Below are 13,650 nucleotides of genomic sequence, written 5' to 3'. Positions count from 1 at the left end.
TTCTATTGTCATCCATTTGCCTTTCAAGTAAGGATTTCATATCAAGTCATCCTATCAGACTAATAATATAAACAGAAGTTGTTGTTTTGTTATCTTTAAGCAGCCACATAGACATTCTCCTTACTGTATTTCTCTTCTTTCTCTTAAAGTAGTAACCTACAATTCTCGTTAATTTCCTCCATTAAATCTGTTTCTAGTGAATTTTAGGATTGAGGTTATTGCTCCTAAAATCGTAGGCTTTTGGAAAGTATATATTTGCCTTCAGAAATTAAAGGAAAGAGCTGAAAATAGATGGGAGTGTAAAGGGACTGGTTTTATTTTTCAGGAGAAAATTTAAGCCTCTCATGAGCCATTTAGAACTAAAGACATAGATGTAAAATTAAGGATGAAGTCACAGAAATGCAAAAATGACAGAGAAGGGAAGTCAGAGAGGGAAAAGGTGTTTTTTTTTTTAAGAAAGAATGTTTTAGTTTTACTTTTTATTATAAAAATTTAAAAGCGCATCTAAAGGTAGAAAACAATTTGAATAATCTAGTAAACCCCATTTTTCACTCACATTCAATATTGTCAGTGTTTCTGTACACTTGCTTCTGTCCCTTCTGTTATTTTTTTTCCCAGAAGCATTTTAAAGCAAATTTTATTTTTTTCCCCAGAAGTATTTTAAAACATGAGGGCTTTCCCTCCTAATTACTTAAATATGCATTTTATATAATTAGTTGTCACAGATGTTATATTTAGAATTAGAGTAAATAATACATGTAACCTTTCATTGTATTTAGCCTTTCTTAAACTTCTTTTTTTATTAAACTTTCTAACATGTAAAGAAAGTTGTATCATTTTCTTCCATTGTCATCTAAGAAAATTAATAATTCCTTAATAAAATTAAATATCCTATCTATATTCAAAATTGTCTCAGAATATAGTTTTATAATTGGTTTGTTCAAATCACGGTCCATACATTTCGTTTGCTTGCTGTGTCCTTTAAGCCTCTCTGATTTTAGAACAGTGCCCCCCACCCCTGTTTTGTTTGTTTTTATGCATGTCATTGATTTGGTGAGTACATTTAGTCCCCCATCCTAGATGTATCTGATTGCTTCTTTGTGGTATTCTCTAACTTGTTTCTCTATATGCCTATCAATGGAAGTTAAATTTTAGCAAGAATGTTTTGTAAGTAGTGCATCTATGCTTCATATTGCTTCACATCAGGATTCTCTTAATCTGGCTCCTTCACAGTTAGTGATTCCACATTTGATCTGTGGGTTTGGATGGTGGTGGCCTCACCTCCCTTTTGGAAATGTGATTTTCCCTCTTCTGGCAGGCAAGTGATGATTGAGCACTCTGCAAATATCCAGTTCTTTAGCAGCCTGAGAAGTTCTTTTATTTGAGGAACCATCATCCTCTGTCTCAAAAGGATAACCTGAATGTGCGTCTTGAGGAGTACATACATATACATATACATATACATATACATATACATATACATATACATATACATATACATATACATATACATATACATATGTGTGTACATACATATATATGTACATACATATATGTACATATATATGTATATGTATATATATACACGTACATATATATATGTACGTGTATATGAAAAAGCAACTCAGGCCAGCCAAATCAACTCTAATGTAATAAAAGACGGTGCAGTTACATTTCCCTCCTATTTAAGAGTAGATTTAAGAGGTAGGTAAGAGAGATTTTTAAAAAATCAGAATAATGATGAATGCATAAGAGTTGAACAGAAAGGAAAGATGATCATTGATAATTGTGTTTAAAAGACTTATTTAGTGTTTTGAGTGTCCTTAACTAATAATACCACAAGGGCCCTCATCTAAACTAAATACAACAATAACAGCAAAAAAGCAAAGCCTCTGAAATGCCCATTCCCCTCAGTATGATAAGCTTCAAAGACTAGAAAATCCAAAAAACAAAACTGAATCTCAAATCTCCGGTCTAATTTAAAAGTTTTACTCCATTGGAGAGGACATCCTAAGTGATGAGAAGTACAGAGGTATCACCTCCTGAAGCTGGCATGATAAGGCTGATTTAATTACGTTGAAAGTGACAGAAGAATAAAGAATGACTTTATATATATAAGATAAATTCATTTCAGAAAATTGTAAAACTTGTGAATACAGCAGAGAAGCTGTAAAACTTTCAGTGGAGGCCGTGAAAAGCAGAATTGGTGCCACAGAGCAAAGACTCATTGATACTGGAGGAACATAGCACAACCAAATTAAAACACCCAAAGCTAAAAAAACAGAAATGTGTAAAAAACGGAAGAATATTGAAAAGACACAAGGAAATCTAAGCTGTATACAACAGTGGTAAAGACCAGAACATTCATTCATGTCTTGATTTCTTTGACTATGGCTTCTATACCACATTTTTGATATAGGTAATATTTCTCAATATGGGTTTTTACAAGAATCCCAAAACATCATGCATGAGAAGCCCTGAAATAATGATGCCTGGATATTTAAATTTATCAAATGTTTAACATTCATTGCAAAGATAGGCTCTTAGGAGATGCCTAGGTATAAAGAGAAAATTGAAAGACAGGTAAGAGTGAGAATTACTTTGGATTTTACTTTTCAGACTTTGGAGAAGTGTAAGAGTTTAGGGGGAAAGAAACAAAACAAACAAAAATCAGTGGAACTGATACACTTTGGTATGGTATGTAGGCAAACCAACTTTTCTTTTTTATAAGATGGAAGATCCCTTAACAAGTGAAACATCTAAAACGGTATGTCAGCGAAGTACTGAGTAGCAGCAGTGCTCTTTCCACAATCCACTGGCAATTGAGAATTAGATAAAATATATCATTTGTTGATGTATAATTGTGATTATAGCTCGCACCTTATTATTCTTAGAAAACCACAGTTCACGTAAGGAATTAACAAAAAATTGAATGACTAGTACAAAAATATTTAACTGACATAACAAACTAACTGCTAGGAAAAAGATGTTTATTTTCTTTTCAAATGCACATACATCTTTCATAAAGATACTGATCATATAACTTAGACAAAAACATGTATGCTTAATATAAAGTGTTACAGTTCAAATTGTCAAGACACAGTACATTAAATCAGTAGAACAAAAATTAAAAGATGGGTAGCCTCATGAAAATTAAAATACAATTGTGTATGTATAAGGCAAGAGAGAAATCCATAAACAATAGAGCATGCCTTACAATCAAGAAATTTTGTAATGATATAGCCATATTTTCATGGGTTACTGTCAAACCTATATGTAAAGAAAATTAAATTATTAGTAACAAAGAAAAAGAGAAGTGTAATGTGCACAGACAGGAAAAATACAATTAATAAAACTAAGCAGAAAAAAGCAAAATTACAATAGTTGATCCTTTGGGAAATTTAATCAAAGTGAAAATCATTGGATCAGTTAGAGAATAAAATGTAAATAGGACCAGGAGAAGAGCAACAATTAGCATACAGGAAACCCAAAATATTTGGGTGAATGTTATTTTTAGTTTGATGATGATGTTAGTAGCCCAGGTCAAAATGAGAAGTAATTAAAGTGTGTGCATGCATGAGTGAGAGAGAGAGAGAGAGAGAGAGAGAGAGAGAGAGAGAGAGAGAGAGAGAGAGAGAGAGAAACTGCCTAAATGGATTCAGCTAGAAGTAGAAATTATAACTAGAATGAACATTCTCAGATTAAGGTAAGGTGTTATTAAATCAAGTAAATAAAAACACTGTATTTAGAAACACAGAGAATTATAACAAATTAACAAAGAAAAGGGCACCTAGCACTGATGGGGATTTACTTTGGAGAATTTTTTCAAAAGTTCAAAGAACAGTTATTTAGTGAATAATTTTAATTCTAGCTTCAAAATATAGAAAGGGACATTGTTAATTACCTGATTCATTTTATAAGCATAAATGATTTTATTTTGACAATTGGTAAGAGCACCACCTTTAAAAGAATTTATGGATTGAGGTCATTAAGCAGCAAACAATACAATACTATAACAATAACTATTGACTATAAGCAAGTAAATTATCCTCAGATGCATGGGTAGCATAATAATAAATTTTTTAAAAAAGCACCTTGTGTTTTAATAAGCGCAGAGGAGGAAATTTATGACTTATCTTTGGTTCTTTCCTTTGCCTCTATATCCTACTCACAAGAAAGCCTTGCCAATTGCCTCCATCAGGCATTAGGCGCCTGCTCCCTTCTCCATCCATCACATCAGCCCTTCTGCTACCTACTGAAAGTCACCATCATCTCTCCCCTGGGTTCCTATAGTCATCTCCTGTTTTAAGCTTCCTGTTCCATTTTTCACTTTAACCCCTAACTGTTTTCAATACAGTAGTCAGACAACCTTTTTAATGTCATTTGCTGGTTTAAAACCTTTCACTGGCTTCTCATCTAATATAGAATAAAAACCCAAACTCTTATTCAATCTTTAAATCACATAATTTGGCCACTGCCTACTTCTCCAACTTTTTCACATGTCATTCCCCCAGGTTTTTTTGATTCCAGCTATTTCACCTCAAGTTTATTTCTTCCTTACAACTGCTCTACTTTCTGATTTCTCAGCTGGGATCATTCTTTCCTTAGCTCTTTACACAGATATCGCTTCCCTGGTGGGAGGCTGTCCCTGATCCCCCAATCTCAAATAGCGTCTCTTCCATGCAGTTATTATCTAACACAGTTCATTGTTTCATGTCTTTATTGTTTTATTAAAATTATTTTGTTTCCTTATTTATTGTCTGTCCCCTTCCCTAGAATGTAAGGCCCATATTCGCTATTGTATCTTTAGTGCATATGACAGTTTGTGAAATGCACAGTGAATATTTGTTAAGTGGTTGTGTGATGTATAACAATAGGAAAGATAAGTAATATAATTTTGAGTTAAAAATAGAAAAATTGGGTAATGCAATTGATAGCAGTTCCACTCCATTATAGAAATTTAGCCTGTAGCAAATTAATAGTTGGTAATGGGAAAGGATATTGTTAGGAAGTAGTGTAAAAAGAGTAGTGGTCTTAGAATTCTTGGGTTTTAATTCTGACCCAGCCCAGCCACTCAACTTTGAGAAAGTTACCTAGCCTTCAGTTTTCTTCATTTGTAAGACTGAGATACAATTTCCCCTGGGTGTTTTATGTACATACTTGTATATTTGTGTTGGTAAGGTCCTGCCTCATTCCCTCTTTCCTTCCCTCTCTCCCTTATCAGAAAGACACTTTAATGATAAGTAGTATTCTACACCAAACACCAGCATTTCAAAAATGGTTCATGTGATAATAATACAGTTTAGATAACATTTGTAAAATTCCTGGCATAAGTGCAAGGCACATAGAAAGCTAACAGTAAATGTTAATTCCTTTCACTCTAGTTAGAATCTTTAGGCTGGCTAATTCCATATTTCACTTCCATGGGATTCTTCCTTGGGATTCTTAGAACTGTATATTCTTGTTATTGGAGTACATCCCTGCTTTCTCTTAGGCTATAAACTCTTAAGAGTGTTTTCCCTGTGATATTTGTCATAATGATTTATTCATAGCTTGTGTTCTATAAATGTTTGTTTAAAATTGAGCGTGCATTTAAGTACCTATTATGTGTAGTGCATGAAGTTAAACACAGAAAGCAAAGGAAATGGAAAGGCATATTCTAGCTGTACACTGGGAAAATGTGGCTCACTTTAAAAGAGATGAAAGTATATTTAATAAGGTAGATTTGAATTTATAAGAATAAAAGATGTTGGCAACCTGAAATGTAATAAAATAAATATGGGAAGGAAAGTAAAGAAACAGAAAAAATATTTACAACATATCTGATAAAATCTTACTATGCAAAAATAGATGAAGATTTGATAGAAATATATTTAATCTGTAATAGGATTCTGCTTTACAGATAGTTGGAGGTGAGAAACAGTTCACACATGAAGAAATATTAACAGAAAACCTTTATGAAGAATACATAGTTTTTCTAGCAATTAATGTAGCTCAGACCTCTCCAAAGTACATTTATCCAGTAAAAGATTTACTCAAGAAACATATAATGTGGTGCAAAAAAACATTAAGTATGAAAGCATGTAGTGCAAAAGCATTAAAAACAAAAACAATAACCAAAGCAGGTGCTAATCCCCTTTTTTCTAAGCCTTTTCATTTCCATGACAGCTTTTTTTTTTTCCCAAATAGACTTTATTTAAGAGCAATTTTAGTGTCACAACAAAATTGAATGGAAGCTACAGATTGGCCATAGATCCTTCCCCCCTCCCCCCACCCCGCAGTCTCCCCCACTCTGAAAATACTGTACCAGAATGGTGCATCTGTCACAGGAGATGAACCTGCATTGACCCATCATTATCATCAACGTCCATAATTTATATTAGGGTTCACTCTTAGTGTTGTACATTCCGGGGGTTTTGACAAGTGTATAATATTCACCATTAAATTACCATGTGGAGTAGTTTCATTGCCCTAAAAATACTTGATGCTCTGCCTTTTTATCTTTCCCATACATCGTGGCAACCACTGATCCTTTTACTGTCTCCATAGTTTTGTTTTTTCCAGAGTGCCTTGTAGTTGGAATCATACACTATGTAACCTCTTGAGATTTGCTTTTTTTTTTTAACCACTTAAGTTTCCTCCCTGCCTTTTTGTGGCTTGATAGCTCATTTCTTATTAGCAGTGAATGATATTCCATTGTTTGGATGTAACACAGATTATCCATCACCTACTGAAGGACATCTTGGTTGCTTCCAAGTTTTGGCAACTATGAATAAAGCTGCTGTAAACATTTGCTAAGCAGCTTTTGTTCCCTGCCAGTCACTTAATCTCTCTGGGGCCCAATTTCCTCATCTGTAAAATTTAGCTGATGAGTTCAAAGGATTCTGAGGTTTGAAATTATGTGGTTATATAGATAAAAATCATGAAATACTATGTTTTACTGATTATGAATAACTCCGGTATTTCTGTATGCTGATGACATTGGGAGTTGGTGAAGCCTTTCTGACAGAAAGCAGTTTGGTCCTATATAACAGAAGTTACAATTTCTTCTTACTCTTCGATCAGCTCATTCTGTTTTGGGGGTGTGCTTCAAGTACACCCAAATGAGGGCTAAAAAATAACATATTTCGTTTAAATAAAGATATTCATAGGGTAATTTATAAAAGCCAATCAAAACTATAAAAACAATTCAGATACCCAATAATGGGGAAATACATAGTAATTTGCAGGAGGGCAGGGATCATGACTGTTTATTCTGCCTGGCACCTTACTCAGTGTGGTGTTCTAAATATTTGTTGACTAAAAAGATCGAGTAAGAGAACTTAAGGGAAAGAGAAGGAGCTTTTACCGAATGTAAGAGATGATAGGAGATGGCGTTCTGTTCCTCCCTTTGTTCTCTGCTTTGCACATCTCATTGCTAATCTCAGCTGTGCCCGCTGTTACCTGCTGGACTGCACACTTGCCCTCTTTACTGATACCAGGGAAGGCCTTAGGCATGTGACCTAGCAGCCATGGCAGATCAGCTTCACACTTGGAAAAGAACGTCAGTGTGGTTGTAAAGGGACAGTCTCAGTTTGTGCCAGATTACTCTGTAAATCTAATAGCGTCTCCTTTTACTCTCAAAGGTGTCTGGTTCAGACATCAGGTCACCATTTAGCTCAGGGTCTGATTTTCTTTTTACTTCAGTACTGTAGTTGGGAAACATTTTCTTGTTTTTTCTATTCAGTTTACTTTAAGGAACATTTATTGAACACGCTCAACAGATATAAAATGTGAAATACAAAGAAAATGCAGACAAGGCCCCTATTTAATACTTTTTCCTCTTTATTTTGGTAAGTCACAGCCTTGTGCAGAGTCAGTTGTGCTCCTAGACCCACGCTCCTGCTGGCTTCACCCTTTTAGAAGGCCCTTCTCTGACTTGCCTCTGGCTGCATGACCCCTCTCCTGGGGGACGTAAGGAATATACTCATCTAAGAACCTGTGCCCCCACCATGGTACTCTGGGTGTTTGGGGCAATGGAATTCCTTGGCCAAACATTTCTGATCCTGCTTCCAGGGCTTGTGTGGACCTCCTCCCTTGAAAACACACACAGACACACACACACACACACCCCACATGCCAGGTGAGTCCGGGATGGGCGGAGAAGGGAGTGGACAGCAGGCTAGTGACCGGAGCTGGGGTAGGCTTCTCCCATTCCTAGAAGTTCCAGATTTCAAGAATTCTAATTTTGTACCTGGCCTTCAGTCATTTTGAATGTGTATTCCTCAAAGTGGGAGAATGGAACATATTTTATGTAGCAGTTCATTAGCTTGACTTACAGCTTTTAGATATTGAAACACATGGTATCTGAGTCTTCATTTGCATTCTTGCCAGGGACCCCTCAATTATCCGCCTCAGGCCTACTCAGAGCAAAGCCTAAAATCCTTACATGTCCTAAAAAGTCCTACATAATTTGCCCCTGCCCCTATACCATGCTCTGCTCCGGCTGTCCTAGCTTCCTCACTGTTCCAGAACACTCCAGGCCTACCCCCACCTCAGGTTGTCGCATTGCAGCTGCTTCGTATTGGAATGCTCTCCTGGGTAGCCACATGACCTCTTTCTTCATGTCCTCAGGTCTGCTCCCCCTATTCCCCAAAGTCATTCTTTTGGCAGTGAATGACTCTCCTGGTCAGTCTTTCTAAAATTTTGCCACTCCCCCAAACACTGACTGTCCCCTTCCCTGCTTTATTTACTTCCATTAACACACATCACTATCAGAAAGTTAGAGGTAGTAGTGAAAAACTAAACTACAGTAGTTTTTTCCCCCCTAAGTATCTTTCTGTTAAAACCCTTTAGATACTAAGACTTTTTTCCTAAAAAAACAATTATTTTAGTTTCTATGTCTTAAAGTCATCCATGTACCCACTTTAAAGAATCTCATGGTTCTCTAAGGCTAGGTACTTAAAACAGTAGTCCCCCTACCCTGCCCTCAACTTCAAGGGAACCATTTCTAACTTTCTTAAATTCTTTTTGTATTTCCCATCAGATCTGCATAACACACTTACAGTGCTAGCTCCTAACTTTTCCGTTTTAGGCATTGTCTATTTTTACTTTTCCCCATAGAGGATGAGAATGAAACTCTCCCTTATCACTGTCACACCCTGTGCATGCGCACACATGTATCCAGCTCTCCCCCTTTGCAGTATGGTAAAATTGTGATTTGCATTAGCTCAAGATTCTAAAACTGTAAACACTAGTCTCAGCTGAGCCAGGTAGTGTACTGTGAAAGTGTGCTTTTCCTTTCTTCGCAGTATTTTATTTTCCTTGGAGTTAAAAATTGGTCATGATTTTGATTTGCTTACTTTTCTAGATTATTAGCATCAATTCTACTACAGATGGCCCCATTTATATATGTCTTTTTTCAGTATGTTTAGACATCCGTGTTCTATTGTTTTCTTTTTCTTGAGGCAAAACTCTGTCATAGTCTTCAGATCTTTTGTAATCTGAACAGTTCTTCTCAGGGTCAGCTCGAGTTTGACTGAAACCAAAGAGATACCTCTAAGAGGGCTTGTTTATCCTCCAAGGGACATTGGGCTGTTGCTGCAGACATAGTTGTTTTTTTCAAATGTATTATGTGAACAAATCATGAAAATGTAACTATTTACCATGAATTTGTCTGTGGTTCTCTTTCATGTGTTGTAATTAAAACTTTTATTAAAATAATACAGAATGTATTCTTATATTTTATTGTTTTGCATAAAGCATATTAGGAATTACTGGAATAATCTTAATAAATTTATATATATACACATATATATGTATATGTGTACATATATATATACACACACACACATATATATATACATATTTGTTCTGTATTCTATTTTGTATTTTATTGTACTCCTTTTTGTATTTTATTGTACTCTTTCTTTATAGGCTCTTAAAATTAGAGAGATCTGTAACTGCCCACCACTTTCTGGACCAGACCCCCGAGTACTGTTCAAACTCAGTATGAAGCATTTTCTTGAAGAATCAGAGAAAGAAGACCTAAATATCACTGTCAAGAAACAGAAAGTGGATACTCTTCCCACTCAAAACCAGAAGCAAATACCATTAACATATATAGTTGAGAAAAGAACTGACAGTTGAATTAAAATTTACGAGACACGGGATATATAAAGAATACAGCAATACTTATCATTTTTTGTTACTTTTTCAAAAAAATGATGTTTAAAATGAAAAAAAGTAGATATTCAGGGTTAAATCATGTATATTACAGGTATCACTAAATTATTCTGGGTATTTTTCATGAAATATTGATGTATTTTAATCTATTTTAAAATATCTTCAAATGGAAATGTCATAGAATAAATCGATATTACACATTTTACTTTGTCTTTTACTTGCTTTTGATTTGGAAGGCAGACCTCTAGTGGGTGAGAAATCAGAATGGGTAGTAGTTGTTATTGTAGAAAGGATTCCATCCAAGTCTAAACTGGGTTTCAGAGTCTGGGTGATTATGATAAACTGGGAGATCGATAGCCTTTAACCTTACTGTTTACAGAAATTGGTCTGCATTGGATGGATCATGCGGCACAGGGGACCTTGGGATAGAGAATTTCCTGGTCTTTCCTATGGACAGTGAGGGGAAACGACTATATGGTCAGAAGCTGAAGAAGCCGTTTTCACAGGGAAGCACAAGTAATGGTGTTTGTGGTCCCAGTGACGAAATGAGAAACAAAATGGGAGAGAGAGTCATTTCCTTGTAGACACAGTATGTTTCTGGCCCTGCAGTCTTAACAGAAAGTCATATCATTTTGGCTCCTTGATGATACTACAATTTGGGAATCTTGGGTTCTCAGAGAAGGCAGCTACCCTGCTGATTGTTGCACCAGAAGAGGCAGGAGAAGGTTCTGCCCCTAAGTTGCTCTTCCGGGTAGCAGACGTCAGCAAGGGGCTGGAAGACGTAAGACACATCCCTACTGATACCCAGAAATTATTGTAGTATATAAATATGGAAGTAAATTTTAAAAATGTGTTATTTATATAATATTTCTACTCCCAAACTGGTGAAGTCTGGTGATGTTTAGGCTATATTCCTAAGAGGAATATTTTTCTTGAAACACATTATATTAAATAGTTTCTTAGAGAATTAAAGGAGAAAGAAACTTACCTTTTATTGAGTATCTACTATTTGAGCTGAGCCCATTTATTCCACAACCCTATAAAATAGGCTTTATTAATCTCATTTTACAACGAGAAACAGGCTTGGAGAGGTTAAACAATATACCCAGTGTCTCTCAGCTAGAAAGAGCAAAGTTAGATCTCTAACTACAAATCCATCCATTTCCACGATTCTCAGATATCTAAAAACTAAGCTATCAAAAGACAAGAAACAAACTCTATTGTCAGTTGTTTGTTAGTTTCCTCATATATGGCTTCAATACAGGTAAAAATCTCATAAAGTCAGAGGTCCCTTATACCTCTGATTTTATATATTTGCAGGATAATTTTCCATATCCTCCTCTCAGACTCTATCAAAATTTACACGAAAAGCCTAGGGATGAGGCAGGAAAGGAGAGTAGAACCTCTCCTCCTGCCCATGAAAGCCGGTGACTTCTCATTTGGGATGTGCCCTGACAGTTTTACATTTTCTTAGACAAAATATTTACCTAGTTGTTAGGAAGACAAGTTAAGAGCCTATTTATGTTTTTCAGGGCTTACTATGGATTGATTGTAAGGAATTTCTTGATCTGCACACAGGACAACACTTGTGAGAAGCAGGTTCAGATTAACTGTTCTCCATCTAGTTGTTCTTTACACTCCTAGTGATTGGAATTCTGTCAGAGGCACTCCATAACATGTACAACCACATTTGGAGAATGTCACCCAGAGCTAAACAGTAAAACACACCATTACATTTCCCTGTAGATTTCCTAAGAAAACAATTCAGCGGAGACTCTAGTCTATTGTTCTTCCATTGTATTATCACATCTAATTGTATTGTTCAGACTCCTAGAAAACATACATGAGTTGACATCATGTCAGAAAGAGCAGAGAAAATATAGTGATAATACCTTTATATGAAAAAGATTTTTTTCAAATCCATGAAATCAATAAATACAAAAGAAATGTAACATTTCAGCTCAGGGTTTTAGGAGAAATTAAATAGCCATTGGAATGTAATATCTATACACATGCTTTAAGCTGTGTATGAAAATGACCTCTATATCTTCTACATTTAGTTGCATAACGTAGTGCTTTTCATGTGTCCATAGGATTTAGAAGACATTGGCAGGTTAACTTAGTTGTTAGGAGCATGATACAAGAAAATCCAAGGCACAGGTTCAGTCTGATCTCTGGTAATACAGGTAGTTGTAATACTGTATCCCTAAAACTAAACTCAAAAGAGAATATGTATATTTACTGCTGTGTCCTGGGTACCTAACAGGTTTTGTCTATAATAGACATTCAATTAATATTTTATTGATGCTGTCCATTCAACATCAGTCGTCTGGTCAAAGGATTTAAAAAAACAAAAAGGGGAAACACTCGTACTCTGAAATTTCTGCCTCTTGGTAGCCATGGGCCCCTGGGTTAGTCACTTAAACTCTGTAACCCTCATTTCTTCATTTGTGAAATTGGGATAATAAATTCTACCTCATAGGATTGTCCATATGTGATGATAAAGGGGAACGATGTACTTAAAGCATTTAGAGCAACGTCGAGAGCGCCAAACAATAAAGAGTCACAATTTGTTGAATGCTTACTTTGTACCGAGCGCTGTGCTAGGCATTTTTCAATCACTATGGAACCTCACTGCAACCCTGTATATGGTAGGTGTTTTATTGTCCCCATTGTAGATCAGGAAACTGAAGTTTAGACAGTTAGTGAGACTTGCTCAAGGTTACCTGGTCTATTTCTTAAGATTATTTTACTTGCAAGAACAAAATAACCCCTAAAACCCAATCAAGAAAATGTCTTGGTTCATCTAACAGAAAAGGCTGGAAGTACACTAGCTTCGGACACAGTTTAGTCTAGAGGATCATGCTATCATCAGAGCAATGGCTCTTCTCTATGATTTTTCTCAGCTCTGGCTTCACTCTTCCCAGATGATGTAAAGATGGCTGCTGGCAGCTCCCAGGGTTATGCGGTTCATTCGCATCCAGGGGAAAGAGTGACTCATCTTACAACTATTGAAACAAAGCCATCAACACTAACAACACCCTCTAACGAGCATCCCAGAAGCAATCACCGTGGCAGGAGATGGGATTGTCCTGACTGGCTGGAGCTGAGAAATGGGTACAGTCAACACCACCCAAATGGCTGCTATGGCAGGTGGGAGACGTGCAGACACAGAGTCTACTAACCGGAATAAAAACCCATTACCATTTATCCTCTTTCATCAGGCAAACACCACAATTCCTTGAAGATTTGGTCTGAAATGGTACTTAATCTGAGCAAATGCAATCGATATGATGGTAAATTTGCATTAGCATATTTGCTTTATCAGTTCCAACATATGTTTTTCTGACCTGAATTTATCTTGTTCCTCAAACTTAACCTATGAGATTGGAAGGACAAGTGGCATTATTTCTTCATAGGAAAGAAAACTAAAGCTTGGAGAAATTAGGCAAGTTGTCCTAGTATGCACTTCACGTCAATGTCAGA

The 13,650-nt window shown here is 35.9% G+C and overlaps 1 protein-coding gene across 6 annotated transcripts in view; it reads left to right on the top strand.

Moving 5' to 3' along the window:
- OMA1 (OMA1 zinc metallopeptidase) overlaps nt 1–13,374 on the top strand; it is a 55,048-nt gene extending 41,674 nt beyond the window's left edge. For 5 of the 6 annotated variants that reach the window (XM_019742543.3, XM_019742536.3, XM_019742540.3 and 2 more), the window contains one exon: nt 9,916–10,369. In XM_019742543.3, coding sequence (XP_019598102.2) covers nt 9,916–10,128 — 213 coding nt within the window. In that variant the 3' untranslated portion in view covers nt 10,129–10,369. Of the gene's footprint in view, nt 1–9,915; nt 10,370–13,091 lie in introns of those variants that run through there. The other variant, XM_074334777.2, reaches the window with a different exon arrangement.
- The last annotated feature ends 276 nt before the right edge of the window (nt 13,375–13,650 follow it).

This window comes from Rhinolophus sinicus, chromosome 14, assembly GCF_057876585.1.
Source record: "Rhinolophus sinicus isolate RSI-liver-muscle chromosome 14, RSI-T2T, whole genome shotgun sequence".
Lineage (NCBI taxonomy): Eukaryota > Metazoa > Chordata > Mammalia > Chiroptera > Rhinolophidae > Rhinolophus > Rhinolophus sinicus.
This window is presented reverse-complemented; position numbering and strand designations above follow the sequence as displayed.